We start from the raw sequence: 23,123 nt of genomic DNA, 5'->3' as shown, positions 1-23,123 counted from the left end.
TTGTGTCAAGATATTTCTGTTTTTATGTCCTATTACAGCAGAAGTACCAGTCATTACCACTACACTTCCTCCTACAGTGCCACCAACTGCTAAGCCTTGTGTCACTGATGTACCTTATGGTAAGAATTTATTTTACTTTTAATGACATGGTATTATATGACACTATATATTTGTAATAGATTAAGATGAAGTGAAATGGTATCATTATTGTATGGATTTTGTTTAAAAAGTTTACTTTCTCAGTAGGATTTAAAATTAACAGAGTCAATAAAGGATGTCTTATCAGTTTTCATAGTAAACCATAAATCTTTGTAAAACAATTACTTTAATATTATATTAAACATTAGGAAGTAATGATGAAATGTTAACTAGTTTAGAAGATTTTGAGTAGAAAGTTCACCTACATATTAGAAAATAAGAAATGTTAAAAACTTTTTGTAAAAAAAAACCTTCCACATTTAATATCACTGTTTATTTTTAGGAGTTGCTGTGTGCACTGTCCAGAATGAATATATTTCAACATTTGACAAACTGGACTACAAATATGCAGTTTGCGAGCATACGTTAATGAGAGAGAAGGCACATCATTGGTATTCAGTATCTGGTAGGAAATGTTTTAAAATATGTTTTAATTATATATAATATAACGTGAACCTTTGTTATGATAATTTGTTATTCAAATATTGTATTGTGCATGTTGTCAGTAGTGAAGTGCTTCTGTGTTAATATTTTCATTCACTACTTATTCAGAAAATTCTACTATTTTTTTTAATGATAACTGTATAGAGTTTTGATTTATTTTATTATTCAAATATATATAAAGAAGTACCTTTTACAGTGAGTTCTATAATTTAAAGATATATTTATGAAAGCTGTTATGCCTTTTACAATGAGTTCTATAATTTAAACTTACATTTATTAAAGCTGTTATACCTTTTACAATGAGTTCTCTAATTTAAAGATATATTTATGAAAGCTGTTACGCCTTTTACAATGAGTTCTATAATTTAAAGATATATTTATGAAAGCTGCTATACCTTTCACAATGAGTTATATAATTTAAACTTACATTTATTAAAGCTGTTATACCTTTTACAATGAGTTCTATAATTTAAAGATATATTTATGAAAGCTATTATGCCTTTTACAATGAGTTCTATAATTTAAACTTACATTTATTAAAGCTGTCATGAACATTTATTTTTACCACATGTTCAAAGTTTATGTACAGACTATAAATTATTTATGAATTGCTATGCTCTGCTTATTTTAAAGCCAGCTATTTTCATTTTTGTTACATTTAAGAAGTTGCTATTTTTAAAGATAATTTTTTTTTGGTTTTGTTAGTTTTCAAGAAGTGCACTGACTCCAAACCTCAGTACTGTGATAAAGTGGTTAAAGTCATTATTGAAGGTTTGGAGTTTAGCTTGGGACCAACAATTAATGATTTCAAGATAGATAACACAGTGTTTCATCCTGACAATTTTTGGATAATATCAGAAAAGCTAAAAGACATCAGGATTCAGCGTGTGGGTCAAGAGCTTATTTTGAAATCCATACGTTATGGATTCGATGTTATAATTGATTCCCAACAAAATATTAAAATCAAGGTCAGTTTTGAACTATGTAATTATAATAAACACTTTAAACATTTCAGTTCTAGTAAACTCTTATTTTTCAAGTATGTGTACGTAAACATTTAATATTGGAAAGCTGCAATTATACTGTTGAATATAACTCAATAAATATTCATTTGAGATTAGGATATACTATCATGGAAAGCATACACTTCGTTTTTTTTCATTACTTAGTTTTTACATGAATATAGGCTTAATATCTGTATTTTTCTTGACTTGTGTGATTCAAGACTTAAGTTAGAGTATATGTTGATATGATTATTTAGTTAAGAAGTTTGTTAGTTGTACCACAGTTGTTGTTTTAATAAAGTACTGGTAATATAAGACAGTGCCTTAGGTATATCAGAGAAAATTAGCATTACTTCTGAAGTTAGGTTACTTACTTAACCTTAAGTAGTAGAAACTGGACAGTGCCTTAGGTATATCAGAGAAAATTAGCATTACTTCTGATGTTAGGTTACTTACTTAACCTTAAGTAGTAGAAACTGGACAGTGCCTTAGGTATATCAGAGAAAATTAGCATTACTTCTGAAGTTAGGTTACTTACTTAACCTTAAGTAGTAGAAACTGGACAGTGCCTTAGGTATATCAGAGAAAATTAGCATTACTTCTGAAGTTAGGTTACTTACTTAACCTTAAGTAGTAGAAACTGGACAGTGCCTTGGTATATCAGAGAAAATTAGCATTACTTCTGAAGTTAGGTTACTTACTTAACCTTAAGTAGTAGAAACTGGACAGTGCCTTAGGTATATCAGAGAAAATTAGCATTACTTCTGAAGTTAGGTTACTTACTTAACCTTAAGTAGTAGAAACTGGACAGTGCCTTGGTATATCAGAGAAAATTAGCATTACTTCTGAAGTTAGGTTACTTACTTAACCTTAAGTAGTAGAAACTGGACAGTGCCTTAGGTATATCAGAGAAAATTAGCATTACTTCTGAAGTTAGGTTACTTACTTAACCTTAAGTAGTAGAAACTGGACAGTGCCTTAGGTATATCAGAGAAAATTAGCATTACTTCTGAAGTTAGGTTACTTACTTAACCTTAAGTAGTAGAAACTGGACAGTGCCTTAGGTATATCAGAGAAAATTAGCATTACTTCTGAAGTTAGGTTACTTACTTAACCTTAAGTAGTAGAAACTGGACAGTGCCTTAGGTATATCAGAGAAAATTAGCATTACTTCTGAAGTTAGGTTACTTACTTAACCTTAAGTAGTAGAAACTGGACAGTGCCTTGGGTATATCAGAGAAAATTAGCATTACTTCTGAAGTTAGGTTACTTACTTAACCTTAAGTAGTAGAAACTGGACAGTGCCTTAGGTATATCAGAGAAAATTAGCATTACTTCTGAAGTTAGGTTACTTACTTAACCTTAAGTAGTAGAAACTGGACAGTGCCTTAGGTATATCAGAGAAAATTAGCATTACTTCTGAAGTTAGGTTACTTACTTAACCTTAAGTAGTAGAAACTGGACAGTGCCTTAGGTATATCAGAGAAAATTAGCATTACTTCTGAAGTTAGGTTACTTACTTAACCTTAAATAGTAGAAACTGGACAGTGCCTTAGGTATATCAGAGAAAATTAGCATTACTTCTGAAGTTAGGTTACTTACTTAACCTTAAGTAGTAGAAACTGGACAGTGCCTTAGGTATATCAGAGAAAATTAGCATTACTTCTGAAGTTAGGTTACTTACTTAACCTTAAGTAGTAGAAACTGGTGAATGTGTTCTTTAAGAAATCGAAAGTTTAATCCTCATTAATTGAGCTAAACTTTTCATTTTACTGAATAATCCAAAAGAATCTACTCAGTAATAGAATATGTTCATGAATACAAAAATACCTGATTACAAACCTAACTTACACTTTCCATGTAAGCTAACTCATAATTTATATTGTATCTTGTTTTATTCAATTTTCAACATTAAATACATTCATATACTTGAGTATGTTTAGCATAATATATGAACAACAGTGGTACAAAATAGTCAATGAACAACAAAGTTTCCTTGTGAACAGCAGTAAGTCTGTGAATTTACAATGCTGAAATAGGGGTTCAATTCCACTATGTGGATACAGCAGATAGTGTAATATGGCTTTGCTATTAGAAAACACACATGAACAACAAAATGCCATTTAATATACTTGTGTACTTTGTAACACTACACATTTAATAAACAACAAAGTAACTTTTGATATACTTTTGTACTGTGTAACACAAGACAATTAATGAACAACTAAGTAACTTTTGATATACTTGTGTAATGTGTGACACATTTAAGCTACTGAACAATAAGAGACCAGCTATATAGTTAGGTGCTATTTAACACAAGGTAATGTATAAACCATAAGTCACTGGTTCCAAAGTAATGTCTTCTACAAGTTATCAAAGTCACTGGTTCCAACAGTTATGTCTTCTACAAGTTATTGGCCTAATATTCTTTTTAACAATGATTTAAATTTTATTTGTCTTGTGCATATTATGAACTTTTTCACCAAGTGACCAGCTGAAAGTATTTCTTGTATTTATTCTAATTTTAGATGTTTACATTTTTCACTTATTTAAGTTGTATTTGTTATATATTTAGGCATCTTACTGTCTTGTTTATAAAGTCTCTGGTCTTTGTGGAAATTACAATAATAATAAGAGAGATGATAAAGAAACCCCTGAAGAGGAACAAGTTTTATCAACTGAACACTTTGGTGATAGTTGGTCACTGAGTACCACTCAGAAATGTCTTCCACCTGTTTGTCCTGCAGAAACTATGAAGCATGCCTTAGAGATATGTGAACATGTCAGGTATGTGAATATTCCTTTAATATCCCTCTTATGAATGAATGACTTGCACTCTTGAGAAGTTATTAATCAATGTACATAGTATTCTATTTGTTTGTTTTTCAATAGTAGAGAAACCTTATAGTTAGCTGATGGACAGTAACCTTTACTTCCTAAACAAGTTGTCTTTAATAACAACTTTTGTTAGTCTGGTAAACAGAGAAAAAACCTTTTTCAGTTTTCTGGAGTCTTTTTAAATAATCTACTCTTTGTACTTTACTTTGTTATCAGCAGTTTAACTGATTTAGAAGCAGTGAAAAAAATCATTCTAAAATCTGAATAGTCAGTGTTTCAATAAACCATATCTAGCAGTTAAATATTTCCAGTGTAATTGATGTTAATTTGTGGAACTATACATTTACACATTCATATATGATGCATATATTGGGGTGGCTAAGTTTCATGATATCTTTACAGTTTCTGTGAAACTTAAACTTTAGAATTTGAAAAGTAAAATACAACAAAGGAAAATATTGTAAAGAATGTTGTATATATTTTTAGGCATAAACATTCAAAATTGTATGATTGTTTGAAAATTGCAGGTTCAGCTACATTTTCCAGAAAAGTGCACCCCTTTTCCGGGCCATTTTTCTCCTAATTGTCTTTTCCTTCTTTCATTCATGCAAATAAATAATCAGTATTGTTCCAATTATTTAGCTGACACTGATGTTTGAAAATCATATAAAATATGGACCTTCAAAATTGTAACATACAGTACTTGTATACATTATGTCATATTACAACATACAACAAGTATTTTCTATGATGATAGTGGTATTGCAAAGGTGCGGTGAGGAAAAGTTACTAACTTAACCACATTTGGAATTGCACCATATATACAGAATGTTACTCTTGCTCAAAAAATATTTAAATAAAAGACAGTGAAACAGTTTATTGAACAGAACAACTCAAATAAAGCCATATTAAAACATTTCATTTACATAAAATACTTGTATTTGCATGTTATACTATGTAAGGACTAATGCACTTAAGAGATTCTATAAGTAAAGTAGTTTTTCTTTATAATTATTTATGTAGTTTTTCCTAGAAATTTACTGATTCATTTCTGAAAAAATCCTGAATTTTTTCAACTTGTGTCTGTGCAGACCATTTCTATTTTCTACCATTGTACTGAAGACATGTTTTTTAAACATTCACTTTCCGTGGTATTTTTTTGGTTTAACAGTTAATATGAATCTTTAATCACAAAAATTTTGAATTCCAGAAAACCACCATTTGAGGTTTGTGCAAGTGACATGGTGATAGATACCTATATTTCTCTCTGTTTATCTACTGTTTGTGATTGTCTTCAGCGACCTGATAATGATCCTGAGGAATGCAAGTGTTCAGCCATTGAAAACTTTGTACAGAGTTGTCGATCAGCTACTAAAGCTCCAATTGGAGAGTGGAGAATAGCTCATGGCTGTGGTGAGTTTATTAGCAATACAGTTATTACTCATTTAAATTTTACCTTTGATAAATTACTATTTTCGTATATTATATGTGTAACAATTATTTATTGAGCTCAAAAGTTATAATGCACTAATCAGTCAGTAATGCACATCATTCCTTTACAGTGTGGAACTTATCATAGTGATGGACTTTATGTTATTCTTCAATAGAAGTAATGAAGTAATACTGTTTAACAACTATCATAGAACTAATAAGGGAAAACTGTTTAATAACTCTGTCATAGAACTATTAAAGGAAAACTGTTTAATACCTCTATCATATCATAACTCTACCATGTCTGTTTCATAACCACTAATTGGTAAGGAATCCCATTTGCTGTATATATCACTCAATAGTTTTTATCTTAGAACTAATCTAGGTGGTATCCTACATCACCCTGTCATTTATAACTTTAAATCACTACCTGAAAATTATTCCAGTTGGTTATCTATATTACTTGGCCATTCCTAACTTTAAACCACTACCTGAAAAGTATTCCAGTTGGTTATCTATATTACTTGGCCATTCCTAACTTTAAACCACTACCTGAAAAGTATTCCAGTTGGTAATCTATATCACTTAGCCATACCTAATTTTAAACCACTACCTGAGAAGGAATCCAGTTGGTTATCTATATCACTTAGCCATCCATAACTTTAAACCACTACCTGAAAAGGAATCCAGTTGGTAATCTATATTACTTAGCCATCCCTAACTTTAAGCCACTACCTGAGAAGGAATCCAGTTGGTTATCTATATCACTTAGCCATCCCTAACTTTAAACCACTACCTGAGAAGGAATCCAGTTGGTTATCTATATCACTTAGCCATCCCTAACTTTAAACCACTACCTGAGAAGTAATCCAGTTGGTTATCTATATCACTTAGCCATCCGTAACTTTAAACCACTACCTGAGAAGGAATCCAGTTGGTTATCTATATCACTTAGCCATCCCTAACTTTAAACCACTACCTGAGAAGGAATCCAGTTGGTTATCTATATCACTTAGCCATCCCTAACTTTAAACCACTACCTGAGAAGGAATCCAGTTGGTTATTTATATCACTTAGCCATCCCTAACTTTAAACCACTACCTGAGAAGTAATCCAGTTGGTTATCTATATCACTTAGCTATCCCTAACTTTAAACTACTACCTGGAAAGGAATCCAGTTGGCACATATAATATACAAGATGTAACATTCAAGTTTTTTGTTGAAATAAATTAAAGGTTAGAACAGTTTGAGTAAAGGTGACTACATGTGCACATGGTTTTTATACACGTAGAGTTAAAGTGTGTAGTTGTTATATATTTAGCAAGTAAAGTTTTATTGTTAATGAACTATGAAAGTATTTAGAAGATAAGTTGTTTTTTATGTGTATTAGAACAGTGGGTAAAGTACAAAATTAAGGCTGTTTACTTTAAAATCATTGGTTCATTTCTTATCCCACATAGCTCCAAAATGCCCACCTGGTTTAGTATGGCAAGATTGTGGATCTCCTTGTGAGAAGAATTGTGATAACTTCCAGAGGGAAGACTTAGTATGTCCTGCTGTGTGTGTATCTGGCTGTTTCTGTCCACCTGGATTGCTGCGTCATGGAAGGTTCTGTGTTAAACCTGAAATGTGCCATGACTGTAAGTACATTCTAGTGTCTGGAAATAACAAAACTGTATGACAGAGTAATGTTTACATAAGCTCTTTAAGTTTTTAAAACAATATATAAGAGGTTCACATTAAACCTTTTTTACCAATTAATTAATAAAAAATAAGTTTTAGCTGTTAATTCAATTTAAATACAATATATGAATGAGTTATCTAGATTTAACAAACTAAAATGTCAAATAAATTTAATAGAAAAAGAGAGAAAAGTAGAATCAAGTATTCATAAAACTGATCTACAATGAATGTAATAAATAAATTTGAAAACAATGAACTGGAAATGTTAATATAGTGTTAAATAGCTTTATAAAATAAATAACTGTAATATGTGTTGGGAAGTAAGTAGATCATTTTTCATTTAATGAGATGGTTAAATAATAATCTCTGACTGAGTGTGTTTAAAAGTTTAAAACATTTTTTATATTAATGAAATAAAATTTAATGTGATTCAGCATCAGCTGTGCACTAAGTTTAGATTGAAAACAGTTTCTTCACAAAATAAGTACAAATCTTTCCTTTCATAGTCGTTTTCACACAAGTATTAATCTCTTTCTTTGGTAAGACTTTTTACCTTAATTGGATCATTTTGTTGATAACAAGTTCCATGCAAATATGGATCATTCTGTTTCTAACTGTTTTCACACAAGATAAGTATGGATCATTCTGTTTGTAACTGTTTTCACATAAGATAAGTATGGATCATTCTGTTTGTAATTGTTTTCATACAAGATAAGTATGGATCAGTCTGTTTGTAACTGTTTTCACACAAGATAAGTATGGATCATTCTGTTTGTAACTGTTTTCATACAAGATAAGTATGGATCAGTTTGTTTGTAACTGTTTTCTTAGAAGATAAGTATGGATCAGTCTGTTTGTAACTGTTTTCATACAAGATAAGTATGGATCATTCTATTTGTAACTGTTTTCATACAAGATAAGTATGGATCATTCTGTTTGTAACTGTTTTCACACAAGATAAGTATGGATCATTCTGTTTGTAACTGTTTTCACAAAAGATAAGTATGGATCAGTCTGTTTGTAACTGTTTTCACACAAGATAAGTATGGATCAGTCTGTTTGTAACTGTTTTCACACAAGATAAGTATGGATCAGTCTGTTTGTAACTGTTTTCACACAAGCTAAGTATGGATCAGTCTGTTTGTAACTGTTTTCACACAAGATAAGTATGGATCAGTCTGTTTGTAACTGTTTTCACACAAGATAAGTATGGATCATTCTGTTTGTAACTGTTTTCACACAAGATAAGTATGGATCATTCTGTTTGTAACTGTTTTCACACAAGATAAGTATGGATCATTCTGTTTGTAACTGTTTTCACACAAGATAAGTATGGATCAGTCTGTTTGTAACTGTTTTCACACAAGATAAGTATGGATCAGTCTGTTTGTAACTGTTTTCACACAAGATAAGTATGGATCATCCTGTTTGTAACTGTTTTCATACAAGATAAGTATGGATCAGTCTGTTTGTAACTGTTTTCTTAAAAGATAAGTATGGATCATTCTGTTTGTAACTGTTTTTACACAAGATAAGTATGGATCATTCTGTTTGTAACTGTTTTCACACAAGATAAGTATGGATCATTCTGTTTGTAACTGTTTTCACACAAGATAAGTATGGATCATTCTGTTTGTAACTGTTTTCATACAAGATAAGTATGGATCAGTCTATTTGTAACTGTTTTCATACAAGATAAGTATGGATCATTCTGTTTGTAACTGTTTTCATACAAGATAAGTATGGATCAGTCTGTTTGTAACTATTTTCACACAAGATAAGTATGGATCATTCTGTTTGTAACTGTTTTCACACAAGATAAGTATGGATCATTCTGTTTGTAACTGTTTTTACACAAGATAAGTATGGATCAGTTTGTTTGTAACTGTTTTCATACAAGATAAGTATGGATCAGTTTGTTTGTAACTGTTTTCACACAAGATAAGTATGGATCATTCTGTTTGTAACTGTTTTCATACAAGATAAGTATGGATCAGTCTGTTTTTAACTGTTTTCATACAAGATAAGTATGGATCAGTCTGTTTGTAACTGTTTTCACACAAGATAAGTATGGATCATTCTGTTTCTAACTGTTTTCACACAAGATAAGTATGGATCATTCTGTTTGTAACTGTTTTTACACAAGATAAGTATGGATCAGTTTGTTTGTAACTGTTTTCATACAAGATAAGTATGGATCAGTTTGTTTGTAACTGTTTTCACACAAGATAAGTATGGATCATTCTGTTTCTAACTGTTTTCACACAAGATAAGTATGGATCATTCTGTTTGTAACTGTTTTCACATAAGATAAGTATGGATCATTCTGTTTGTAACTGTTTTCATACAAGATAAGTATGGATCAGTCTGTTTGTAACTGTTTTCATACAAGATAAGTATGGATCAGTCTGTTTGTAACTGTTTTCTTACAAGATAAGTATGGATCATTCTGTTTGTAACTGTTTTCACGCAAGTTAAGTATGGATCATTCTGTTTGTAACTGTTTTCATACAAAATAAGTATGGATCAGTCTATTTGTAACTGTTTTCATACAAGATAAGTATGGATCAGTCTGTTTGTAACTGTTTTCATACAAGATAAGTATGGATCAGTCTGTTTGTAACTGTTTTCATACAAGATAAGTATGGATCAGTTTGTTTGTAACTGTTTTCACACAAGATAAGTATGGATCATTCTGTTTCTAACTGTTTTCACACAAGATAAGTATGGATTATTCTGTTTGTAACTGTTTTCACACAAGATAAGTATGGATCATTCTGTATGTAACTGTTTTTACACAAGATAAGTATGGATCAGTTTGTTTGTAACTGTTTTCATACAAGATAAGTATGGATCATTCTGTTTGTAACTGTTTTCTCACAAGATAAGTATGGATCATTCTGTTTGTAATTGTTTTCATACAAGATAAGTATGGATCAGTCTGTTTGTAATTGTTTTCATACAAGATAAGTATGGATCAGTCTGTTTGTAACTGTTTTCACACAAGTATGGATCAGTCTGTTTGTAACTGTTTTCATACAAGATAAGTATGGATCAGTCTGTTTGTAACTGTTTTCATACAAGATAAGTATGGATCATTCTGTTTGTAACTGTTTTCACACAAGATAAGTATGGATCATTCTGTTTGTAACTGTTTTCACACAAGATAAGTATGGATCATTCTGTTTGTAACTGTTTTCATACAAGATAAGTATGGATCAGTTTGTTTGTAACTGTTTTCACACAAGATAAGTATGGATCATTCTGTTTCTAACTGTTTTCACACAAGATAAGTATGGATCAGTTTGTTTGTAACTGTTTTCATACAAGATAAGTATGGATCATTCTGTTTGTAACTGTTTTCACACAAGATAAGTATGGATCATTCTGTTTGTAACTGTTTTCACACAAGATAAGTATGGATCATTCTGTTTGTAACTGTTTTCTTACAAGATAAGTATGGATCATTCTGTTTGTAACTGTTTTCACACAAGATAAGTATGGATCAGTTTGTTTGTAACTATTTTCATACAAGATAAGTATGGATCAGTCTATTTGTAACTGTTTTCACACAAGATAAGTATGGATCAGTCTATTTGTAACTGTTTTCACACAAGATAAGTGTGGATGATTCTGTTTGTAACTTTTCATTCAACATATATGTAAATCATTCCATTTGTAATAGTTTCACACAGATATGAATCTCTCCTGCTTTTCATGCAACTGTAATATATGTATTTTATAAACCAATAAAACTTATGACTGTTTTGTATTAGAACCTTCACAAGATTATATTTCAAGTCCAACTGACTAACTTGATCTAACTTTTTAAGTTCATTTCTTCATTTTCAAATTCTTACCCCTCACATATAGTTTCCATCAATAACTAGAAACTGTGCCACACCCACTATTCCAGGGTAGAAAACACAAATTAGGGAAAAATAAAATCAGATAATCTAATATTTTAAACCATCACTTGATAGGAATTACATAAAATGAGCTTTTATCATAAATAGTTTTAATGAAAAAGATAAAACATAGAAATAATTATCTTAGAAAACTCATGATTGTAAAGAGAAACAATGATAATAATAAGTTTAATTTTAAAATTCAGTGGCTAGAAACTGAGCAAGTCTAAATATAAAACAAGAGACATTCTTGAATATTTGTAACTGTAATTACATCTCAAATTGCTCAGGAGATCAAGCTATGAGTTTAAAGTGTGTATTTGAAAAGAAACTCAGAGTCAGTCTATGAGTCACTGTGTTGTGTCTAGAAAAAACTAAATTTATAAAAGAAAATTGCTCTTCATAGTTATTCCAAAAATAAAATTACAGAAAATAATTGAGGGTTACACACAACACGATATGTTGCACTTGTAACATTTAATGAGGGTGTACACAACATGATATGTAGCACTTGTAACATTGGATGAGGGTGTACACAACATGATATGTAGCACTTGTAACATTGGATGAGAGTGTACACAACATGATATGTAGCACTTGTAACATTGGATGAGGTTGTACACAACATGATACGTAGCACTTGTAACATTGGATGAGGGTTACTCACAACATGATGTGTAGCACTTGTAACATTGGATGAGGGTTACTCACAACATGATGTGTAGCACTTGTAACATTGGATGAGGGTACACACAATACAATATGTATCACTTGAAATGTTGGACCTACATCATTATCATTTTCCTCTTCCTATCCCGCATATAACGTCCAATCAAGAATATATCCTGTAGCTGCCACAGCCTCATCTATTAGGCCTGCCATGCTCATGACGACTAGCTGCTGTACCATACTTCCTTTTTGGTATGGAAGTGGTGTCACTATCACTTTCATAAATACCAGCGAAACTTTGTAGAATGGATGGCAACTGCCTGTTGTGTAGAGGATGACGTTTCGAAAGTATTTCACCTTTTGTCTTTAGGTCAGTGTCAGGTCATTGTCTGCCTAAACAATGTATCAAAGAATACCTGAATTCTCATCTACCATGATTTGCCTGAGGGTTCCATCAACATTCTTCAATTCCATCTTTTGACACAAAATATCATAGAACTCTCACACTTGAACTGCTCCAACACATTGAATAGAAAGGTACCATGAAATGATGACATAGCATGTACTGAACTTGTACACCATCCATAGGTGATGGTCTGGTATGCAATTTAAATGGGTGTCTCATGTCACCATATGGTGAACTTGGAACTTAAGTGTAAATTCAAAGCAATATTAAGATATTTTTCATTTAGTAGTTACATAACTTCTTTATCTTCCCAGGTATTTGTAAAGGTTATGGTGACCCCAACTATTACACTTTTGATGGTCATTACTATCCTTTTCAAGGAAACTGTACTTATGTCCTTGCTCAACATCGCACTAACAAGGGCTACCGAGATTTCCAAGTTTTTGGTACAAATGTAGAATGCCAAGAAGAACCTAACACTGCCTGTTTGTCTGCAATAACAGTTCGTTTCAAGGGAAATACTGTGACAGTGGAAAAGGGAAAACAGGTAATGTGTAACTGTAAAGGTGAATCATTATGTGTGTTTTAACATCAAGACAGGTAATGTGTAACTGTAAAGGTGAATCATTATGTGTGTTTTAACATCAAGACAGGTAATGTGTAACTGTAAAGGTGAATCATTATGTGTGTTTTAACATCAAGACAGGTAATGTGAAACTGTAAAGGTGAATCATAATGTGTGTTTTAACATCAAGACAGGTAATGTGTAACTGTAAAGGTGAATCATTATGTGTGTTTTAACATCAAGACAGGTAATGTGTAACTGTAAATGTGAATCATTGTGTGTTTTAACATCAAAACAAGTAATGTGTAACTGTAAAGGTGAATCATTATGTGTGTTTTAACATCAAGACAGGTAATGTGTATCTGTAAAGGTGAATCATTATGTGTTTTAACATCAAAACAAGTAATGTGTAACTGTAAAGGTGAATCATTATGCGTGTTTTAACATCAAAACAAGTAATGTGTAACTGTAAAGGTGCATCATTATGTGTGTTTTAACATCAAGACAAGTAATGTGTAACTGTAAAGGTGCATCATTATGTGTGTTTTAACATCAAGACAGGTAATGTGTAACTGTAAAGGTGAATCATTATGTGTGTTTTAACATCAAGACAGGTAATGTGTAACTGTAAAGGTGAATCATTATGTGTGTTTTAACATCAAGACAGGTAATGTGTAACTGTAAAGGTGAATCATTATGTGTGTTTTAACATCAAGACAGGTAATGTGTAACTGTAAAGATGGTCTATTATGAAGTTAAGGCCAACATTATTATGTTGACCTCATTTTAGTTAAAAGTATAACTGAATAAATAGATAAAAAACTTTTGTTGTCTTTAAGTAAACTGAAGGTTGCATTGTTTCATCTCAAACAATTGAAAAGAATGAACCCAACAGTAGAAGTTATAACATCACTATTTTCAGCTGGATTATTTTGTTGAGAACATAACTGTAAAACAATGACATTTTTAAGCAAAATTAAGATTTAATGGAAACAGTCAAACAAAATCAGGAGTATCTACACATGTATTTCATGTGTAGATTCACTAAGAGTAATAATACTGTATTTAATGTGTAGATTCAGTGAGATTATTACTACTGCATATAATGTGTAGATTCAGTAAGATTATTACTACTGTATATAATGTGCAGATTCAGTGAGATTATTACTACTGTATATAATGTGTAGATTCAGTGAGATTATTACTGCTGTATTTAATGTGTAGATTTAGTGATATTATTATTACTGTATTTAATGTGTAGATTCAGTGAGATTATTACTACTGTATTTAATGTGTAGATTTAGTGAGATTATTACTAATGTATTTAATGTGTAGATTTTGGGAGATTATTACTACTGTATTTAATATGTAGATTTTGTGAGATTATTACTACTGTATATAATGTGTAGATTCAATGAGATTATTACTACTGTATATAATGTGTAGATTCAATGAGATTATTGCTACTGTATTTAATGTGTAGATTCAGTGAGATTATTACTACTGTATATAATGTGTAGATTCAATGAGATTATTACTACTGTATATAATGTGTAGATTCAATGAGATTATTGCTACTGTATTTAATGTGTAGATTCAGTGAGATTATTGCTACTGTATTTAATGTGTAGATTCAATGAGTGTATAACCACTGTATTTAGTTTAATTTGCAGATGTGGATATTTACTTGGTAAACATTAACTCATTGAGTGAATGTATTTGTTTTTTGTAATTTCCATTGTTTTTGTAACTATAGTATTATTGACCAGAATTTTAGATTCTAAGAGTATTCTATATATCTTTTAAAGGTAACGTTTAATGGGTACTTTATCAAAGAAAGTGACTATCCATTTGTGGCTGAAGGTTTTAATATCACAGCAGTGAGAGGTCGAAGTGCTGTTGTTCAAGTTCCTTCTATCAATCTTGCAGTTCGGTACTTTGAACTAAACTTTGGATTTTACATTGAACTACCATCTAAATATTACTGGAACAGTACAGAAGGATTGTGTGGTGGGTTTCTCTGTTTTGAAAGATTTATATAAATTATATTTTTATTATGGTTGGTTTCCTGAATTTATTTTATGTTGAAAATGAATTTGGAATCTAAAGAGGGTTGAGGGTATTATGTAACAACTTTTGTATTTACAAGTCACTTGAGAACCACAGCCTATATAAACCCTTTGTGGAGTGGCATGTATCATAACTACATTTTCTTATTGCTTTGTAGGTAGTCTGATGCCACCAACAATCTACTTCTTTTGTAACAGGTATTTAAAAGTAATTTCTGACACAAAATATTTATGTGATTAAGTCATAAATGTGTTCAGTTTTCTAAGACAAGATATATCACTTTATGGTATTCTAAAACTAATTAATATTGGTTAACTTGGAGCACCATAAACATCCAGAATAGAAACAATCTTGCAGTTAGTTCTGCCACAAATGTAATATGTGAGACATAGTAAGTGAGGATACAAAAACACTAAAATAAATGGCAAAAGCTATCTGTGTGTCACAGACAACAGTATATTTAATAAAATATACATACCAGTTCTGTTGCTGCATAGACAGATTATGAAAAACAAACAGAAAAGAGCTGGATGCTTTGGACATGACAAACTTTGATGTATTCATTTGAAATGAAAACTATGTTGTAGTATTGTAAAGATCTATGGAAATTGGAAAGGACTTGACAAGACGTGGCTCAAAATTATTTTAATATAACTCACTCAACCCTCTGTACAAACAAGAATAAATAAGTTTGGTTAAACACTGTATTATTTTAGCATACCTTTTGAAGTGTAGCTTAATTGTATTTTATGTCTGGCATAGCCAGGTGATTAGAACACTCAACTCATAATGTGCAGCTCACAGATTCAAATCCCTGTTTTATCAAACATTCTTGCCTTTACGGCAGTGGTAAAGCTATGATGAGACGGTCAATCCTACTATTCATTTATATAAAAGTGGCCCAAGAGTTGGTGCTGAGTGATGATGTGTAGCTGTATTCCATAAAATCTTTCACGGTTAGTCTTGCATAGCTTTGTGCAAAATTCAAAACAAACAAAGGATTGTTTTCAAGTTAATTTTGGTTTTATATCAAATATTTCAAGTTAATCAGTATATGAAGAAAATAAAAACAAAATAGTGAAATTGTATAATTATAGAAGGTTTCTCTTCTCACACAGTTGATGAAGATTCTCATTAATTGGAGCTATATACAAAATCTTATTTGACCATGAAAACTAGCTTCTACTTGTCTGAATATGGTTGATATTTCATGTTTTCATTAAACATTAATTTATCATATACATATGTATATAAAAATACTAGTACTGTTGTTGTACTTGATGCTGAAATGTTTATATACTCAACAAACAGTGGAATATTTGTCATATAGAACATTTCTTATGTATAACAAGGTACTGAACAACAGTGGAATATTTGTCATATAGAACATTTCTTATGTATAAAAAGGTACTGAACAACAGTGGAATATTTGTCATATAGAACATTTCTTATGTATAAAAAGGTACTGAACAACAGTGGAATATTTGTCATATAGAACATTTCTTATGTATAAAAAGGTACTGAACAACAGTGAAATATTTGTCATATAGAACATTTCTTATGTATAAAAAGGTACTGAACAACAGTGAAATATTTGTCATATAGAACATTTCTTATGTATAAAAAGGTACTGAACAACAGTGGAATATTTGTCATATAGAACATTTCTTATGTATAAAAAGGTACTGAACAACAGTGGAATATTTGTCATATAGAACATTTCTTACGTATAAAAAGGTACTGAACAACAGTGGAATATTTGTCATATAGAACATTTCTTATGTATAACAAGGTACCGAACAACAGTGGAATATTTGTCATATAGAACATTTCTTATGTATAACAAGGTACTGAACTCTTACTTTCCTGTACAATTTAGGAATATGCAATTTTGATGCATCAGATGACATGTACCATAGGAATGGATATGTAACAGACAATGTAGAAGACTTTGCCTATAGTTGGCTAACCAATGGAACCAGAGAGATGTGCACCATCTCTAAGATAAAGATCCCCACCCCACCCCAGAAATATGCAACTTTACGCCGACTGCCTGTGAATTTGTTGTTGATCCTATACCATTCAGAGAAGCTTGTAAGAATGACGTGTCATACAGTATGAAACCGTAGATCAGTGTGTCGTGCTAAACTTGAGTATGCTCAGCAGTGCTGTAAACGTGGTATCTCACTGGGAAAATGGTTGGAACTAAATAACTGTGGTGCGTGTAATATTTAGTGGTTTTATTAAATAACCGTGGTGCGTGTAATATTTAGTGGTTTAATTAAATAACCGTGGTGCGTGTAATATTTAGTGGTTTAATTAAATAACCGTTAGTGCGTGTAATATTTAGTGGTTTAATTAAATAACTGTGGTACATGTAATGTTTAGTGGTTTAATTAAATAACTGTGGTACGTGTAATATTTAGTAGATTAATGAAATAATTGTGGTAGTGTAATATTTAGTGGTTTAATTAAATAACTGTGGTACATGTAATATTTAGTAGATTAATGAAATAACTGTGGTACGTGTAATATTTAGTGGTTTAATGAAATAACTGTGGTACATGTAATATTTAATGGTTTAATGACATTTTTGTCATTTAAAAAGAAAGAGAAAGAAAAAGATCTCAGTTGACTCAACAGCAGTTCTTAAAAATTAACTATTGATGTTTGACCTGGGGATTCTGTAACTTGTTGACCTGGGCATACTGTAACTTTAACAGGCAATTTAGATTTTCTGATATACTTTTTATTTTCTTGAATTAATTAGAGGTAATCTCTTCTGTGTGTGTTATCTGTAGAAAGTTGTGTTTTTTGTAAACAGTTGAAAGTGTAGGTAGCTCAGACATATTCAGCTTGAACGTTATTCTGCTAACAGCTTTATCAATAATTATGATGTTGTATCCTTTGTCAGCAGCTTTATGTTTTAGGTAATTGATTTTATCTTTGAACTAATTGCAGAGAGTTCTGTAAGTTAAGATACAGAAGGTTCCTGAAGAAGTGATATTTTTATATAACATTAGAGTTTCTAGTTACCAAAATGCATGCATTTTTATATATATGCACGTGTTTGGTGGCTTGACCTGTAAATCCCACTATTCATTGGTAAGAGGGTAGCCCAAAGTATAGTGATGTCGACTCACTCTCTTCTCTCTTTGAGGTAAATCTATCTGAGGAATACCAATCATGTGTCAGCTTCTAATCTGTCCTAGTGATCATAAGCAGCCTTGGAGCTTAAAAAACACATGATATATATTCAGCAGTCAAGTAGAAACAAAATCAAAAGGGAGGACTGTGTTAAAAATGGCAAATTTAAAGCTCTGAGTAATAATATCATAACAAACAAAGAAAAATGTTCCACAAATCAAAATGAGTACAGGCTATTATTTGGGATATAAAATGTACCCTGGGTTTTGGAGGTGAATATAAAAGAAGGACCCATATTGTGGTGGGAATACACCATCTTTCAGTCTTAATCTCTCTTTGCCAGTCTCAGAAGAAGAAATTCATAAAAGTAAATAATAATAATAAAATAATCAAAATTTGGTCAAAAGATGTAGCAGTAATATGTTTTTGAAATTATAAATAAATAAAAGCTATATTTATTTCTTAATATCACAACATATATGAGTAATCTAAAGTATTGATCTAGTATTATGTTTCTTGATTTGAAATGATAAAGAATTGTGGTTTAAATGCTGTATTACTTTCATTAATTGAATACCACAAGATATATGAGTGATATATGTTCGTGCATGAAAGAACTAAACAGCATACATGCTGTTAGAATGTAGATGCACAAACAGGTATTTTGTGTCATGTAATTAGAAAAATGTAGCATTTTTGTTTTTTTAACCTAACTAAATAAAGTAACTTATTTTGTTTCCATTCCACAGGTTTTGACTGCCCCTCTAATATGATATTTGAATGTCGCTCTCCTTGTGTTAAAACTTGTGATAATTATAAAACTTTGTCCAGTCAGTACTGCACATTAGAACCTCACTTCTCGTGCTTCTGTTCTCAAGATAAAGTCCTCAAACAAGGGGAATGTGTGGATTCTGTTGTATGTGGTAAGTGTTACAAAATTATTACTACTCATTTTTCATGTTATTGTCCTTGAATTTACTCTACAATTTTATTTTCTTATAAGCAAATAGTAGTATTTGCTTATTGTCAGGTTTATAATATGAAAGTAGTATCATAAACATATGATACTAAGTTTTGTATGGAAAACATGCATTTTTAATTTTTTTTTTTTCATATACTTCCAGAAACCTGTGATGCAGAAGGACATGTGGTAAGTATAGTAGAATAATATTTCTATCTTGTCATGGTTAATGCAATGTTTAGAATTAAAGTTTTGTTGTGTATGTTACTTTTATATACACTGCAAACATTTCATAGTTGTATGTGTTTTACTGTTATTCTACATGTTCCAGGTGTTTATACTGAACATTTTATTATGAGTGTAGCCATTAGTACTTATGTTCAAGGTGTATAGACAACACATTTTTATGAATGTGACCATCAATAGATGTGCTGTAGGTGTTCAGACTTATCAAGAATTACAATAATGCTACTTGAATGTAGGTGGGAGATGAGTGGAGTAAAGGACCATGTGAAAAGTGTAGCTGCACAGAAGACTTGAAAGTGAAGTGCACAGAAACTCTCTGTCCACCCACCCCTGTGTGTAAAATAAACGAGACCCTGAAAATCATACCACCGAAAAATGGTAGCTGTTGTCAGACTTATATCTGTGGTAGGTGTCTCACTCTGTTTGTAATTTTAGAATTTGATAAGTTTTTATGTCATAATTCACTTTACATCAGCACTGTTTCTTCCAGAATCTGATATCATACTTAATTTTAAGCTCTGTTTAAAGTTTTTGTATCTCTACATTACAAAAAACGAGACCCTGAAAATCATACCACCGAAAAATGGTAGCTGTTGTCAGACTTGTATCTGTGGTAGGTGTCTCACTCTGTTTGTAATTTTAGAATTTGATACGTTTTTATGTCATAATTCACTTTACATCAGCACTGTTTCTTCCAGAATCTGATATCATACTTAATTTTAAGCTCTGTTTAAAGTTTCTGTATCTCTACATTACAAAAACGAGACCCTGAAAATCATACCACCGAAAAATGGTAGCTGTTGTCAGACTTGTATCTGTGGTAGGTGTCTCACTCTGTTTGTAATTTTAGAATTTGATAAGTTTTTATGTCATAATTCACTTTACATCAGCACTGTTTCTTCCAGAATCTGATATCATACTTAATTTTAAGCTCTGTTTAAAGTTTTGTATCTCTACATTACAAAAACGAGACCCTGAAAATCATACCACCGAAAAATGGTAGCTGTTGTCAGACTTATATCTGTGGTAGGTGTCTCACTCTGTTTGTAATTTTAGAATTTGATAAGTTTTTATGTCATAATTCACTTTACATCAGCACTGTTTCTTCCAGAATCTGATATCATACTTAATTTTAAGCTCTGTTTAAAGTTTTTGTATCTCTACATTACAAAAACGAGACCCTGAAAATCATACCACCGAAAAATGGTAGCTGTTGTCAGACTTATATCTGTGGTAGGTGTCTCACTCTGTTTGTAATTTTAGAATTTGATAAGTTTTATGTCATAATTCACTTTACATCAGCACTGTTTCTTCCAGAATCTGATATCATACTTAATTTTAAGCTCTGTTTAAAGTTTTGTATCTCTACATTACAAAAAACGAGACCCTGAAAATCATACCACCGAAAAAATGGTAGCTGTTGTCAGACTTATATCTGTGGTAGGTGTCTCACTCTGTTTGTAATTTTAGAATTTGATACGTTTTTTATGTCATAATTCACTTTACATCAGCACTGTTTCTTCCAGAATCTGATATCATACTTAATTTTAAGCTCTGTTTAAAGTTTCTGTATCTCTACATTACAAAACGAGACCCTGAAAATCATACCACCGAAAATGGTAGCTGTTGTCAGACTTGTATCTGTGGTAGGTGTCTCACTCTGTTTGTAATTTTAGAATTTGATAAGTTTTTATGTCATAATTCACTTTACATCAGCACTGTTTCTTCCAGAATCTGATATCATACTTAATTTTAAGCTCTGTTTAAAGTTTTTGTATCTCTACATTACAAAAACGAGACCCTGAAAATCATACCACCAAAAAATGGTAGCTGTTGTCAGACTTATATCTGTGGTAGGTGTCTCACTCTGTTTGTAATTTTAGAATTTGATAAGTTTTTATGTCATAATTCACTTTACATCAGCACTGTTTCTTCCAGAATCTGATATCATACTTAATTTTAAGCTCTGTTTAAAGTTTTTGTATCTCTACATTACAAAAACGAGACCCTGAAAATCATACCACCGAAAAATGGTAGCTGTTGTCAGACTTATATCTGTGGTAGGTGTCTCACTCTGTTTGTAATTTTAGAATTTGATAAGTTTTTATGTCATAATTCACTTTACATCAGCACTGTTTCTTCCAGAATCTGATATCATACTTAATTTTAAGCTCTGTTTAAAGTTTTTGTATCTCTACATTACAAAAACGAGACCCTGAAAATCATACCACCGAAAAATGGTAGCTGTTGTCAGACTTATATCTGTGGTAGGTGTCTCACTCTGTTTGTAATTTTAGAATTTGATAAGTTTCTATGTCATAATTCACTTTACATCAGCACTGTTTCTTCCAGAATCTGATATCATACTTAATTTTAAGCTCTGTTTAAAGTTTTTGTATCTCTACATTACATATTTTCTGTAATGTTGTGTTACAACTCTTTTATATCTCTACTTTAAAACTTTTCTATACCTTTTGTTAAACATTTTCAATAATTCTGTCTTACAAGTTTCCTCTATCTTTGTATTGTAACTTTTCTATATCTCTTATGTTACAATTTTTCTGTACCTGTGTGTTGCAACTTTTTTTATTCCTGTGTTACAACTGTTTTACATCTGTATTTGTATTATCAAACATCAGCACTGGTGTATTATAACCTTTCAAAAACTGTAAAAATAATTTTGTTTGTGTCTGTATGACACAATTGTGTTTTTGTATTTATAATTTTAAAGAATAGAAATATTTACAGTTTTTTTCACTGTAAATAATAATATTTTTTTAATAATATATTACACCAGAAATGGAAGTTAAGAAATGTAAAGAGATAAACCCTCCTGACTGTAAACTTGGAGAAGTGGCCAAGATTGATACAAGTAAAGAATGCCCAGTTTATGTTTGTGGTAAGTAATAATATTTACATTTGTTTAGTATTGTGTAAACTATAATATCATGTTTGTGGTAAGTAATAATGTATAGTTTTTTAGTTTTCTGTAAAGTAAAATATCATATTTATGTTACGTAATAATGTATAGTTGTTTAGTTTTCTGTAAAGTAAAATATCATATTTATGGTAAGTAATAATGTATAGTTGTTTAGTTTTCTGTAAAGTAAAATATCATATTTATGTTACGTAATAATGTATAGTTTTCTGTAAAGTAAAATATCATATTTATGTTACGTAATAATGTATAGTTTTCTGTAAAGTAAAATATCATATTTATGGTAGGTAATAATGTATAGTTGTTTAGTTTTCTAAAGTAAAATATCATATTTATGGTAAGTAATAATGTATAGTTGTTTATACATATCAAATTTAGGTTTGCGACAGTAATAATATATATATTTGTTTAGTTTTGTGTAAAATATAATATCATGTTTATGGTAAGTAATAATGGATAGCAGTTTACTTTAGTTTAAAATATAATATAATATGTTTTTGATAAGTAATAATGTATATTTGATTAGTTTTGTGTAAAATATAATATGTTTAATGTAAATAACAATCTATATTTGTGTAGTTTTGTGTATAATATAATATTTATGTGATTATGGT

The 23,123-nt window shown here is 30.6% G+C and overlaps 2 protein-coding genes across 2 annotated transcripts in view; both read left to right on the top strand.

The window, feature by feature from the left end:
• Nucleotides 1-19,287, top strand: part of LOC143234670 (hemocytin-like) — a 33,702-nt gene extending 14,415 nt beyond the window's left edge. The window contains exons 8-17 of the mRNA XM_076472208.1: nucleotides 39-119; nucleotides 482-604; nucleotides 1,348-1,610; nucleotides 4,222-4,433; nucleotides 5,695-5,897; nucleotides 7,377-7,556; nucleotides 12,897-13,129; nucleotides 14,956-15,157; nucleotides 17,097-17,435; nucleotides 19,114-19,287. Of these exons, the coding sequence (XP_076328323.1) occupies nucleotides 39-119; nucleotides 482-604; nucleotides 1,348-1,610; nucleotides 4,222-4,433; nucleotides 5,695-5,897; nucleotides 7,377-7,556; nucleotides 12,897-13,129; nucleotides 14,956-15,157; nucleotides 17,097-17,338 (1,739 nt within the window). The 3' untranslated portion in view covers nucleotides 17,339-17,435; nucleotides 19,114-19,287. The remainder of the gene's footprint in view (nucleotides 1-38; nucleotides 120-481; nucleotides 605-1,347; nucleotides 1,611-4,221; nucleotides 4,434-5,694; nucleotides 5,898-7,376; nucleotides 7,557-12,896; nucleotides 13,130-14,955; nucleotides 15,158-17,096; nucleotides 17,436-19,113) is intronic.
• LOC143235779 (hemocytin-like) overlaps nucleotides 17,373-23,123 on the top strand; it is a 39,152-nt gene continuing 33,401 nt past the window's right edge. The window contains exons 1-6 of the mRNA XM_076473981.1: nucleotides 17,373-17,415; nucleotides 19,114-19,287; nucleotides 19,489-19,514; nucleotides 19,808-19,976; nucleotides 21,755-21,838; nucleotides 22,369-22,470. Coding sequence (XP_076330096.1) covers nucleotides 17,373-17,415; nucleotides 19,114-19,287; nucleotides 19,489-19,514; nucleotides 19,808-19,976; nucleotides 21,755-21,838; nucleotides 22,369-22,470 — 598 coding nt within the window. The remainder of the gene's footprint in view (nucleotides 17,416-19,113; nucleotides 19,288-19,488; nucleotides 19,515-19,807; nucleotides 19,977-21,754; nucleotides 21,839-22,368; nucleotides 22,471-23,123) is intronic.

Source organism: Tachypleus tridentatus, chromosome 12 (genome assembly GCF_004210375.1).
Source record: "Tachypleus tridentatus isolate NWPU-2018 chromosome 12, ASM421037v1, whole genome shotgun sequence".
Classification (NCBI taxonomy): Eukaryota; Metazoa; Arthropoda; class Merostomata; order Xiphosura; family Limulidae; genus Tachypleus; species Tachypleus tridentatus.
The sequence above is the reverse complement of the archived record's forward strand: the minus strand, read 5'-3'. Positions and strand labels throughout refer to the sequence as shown.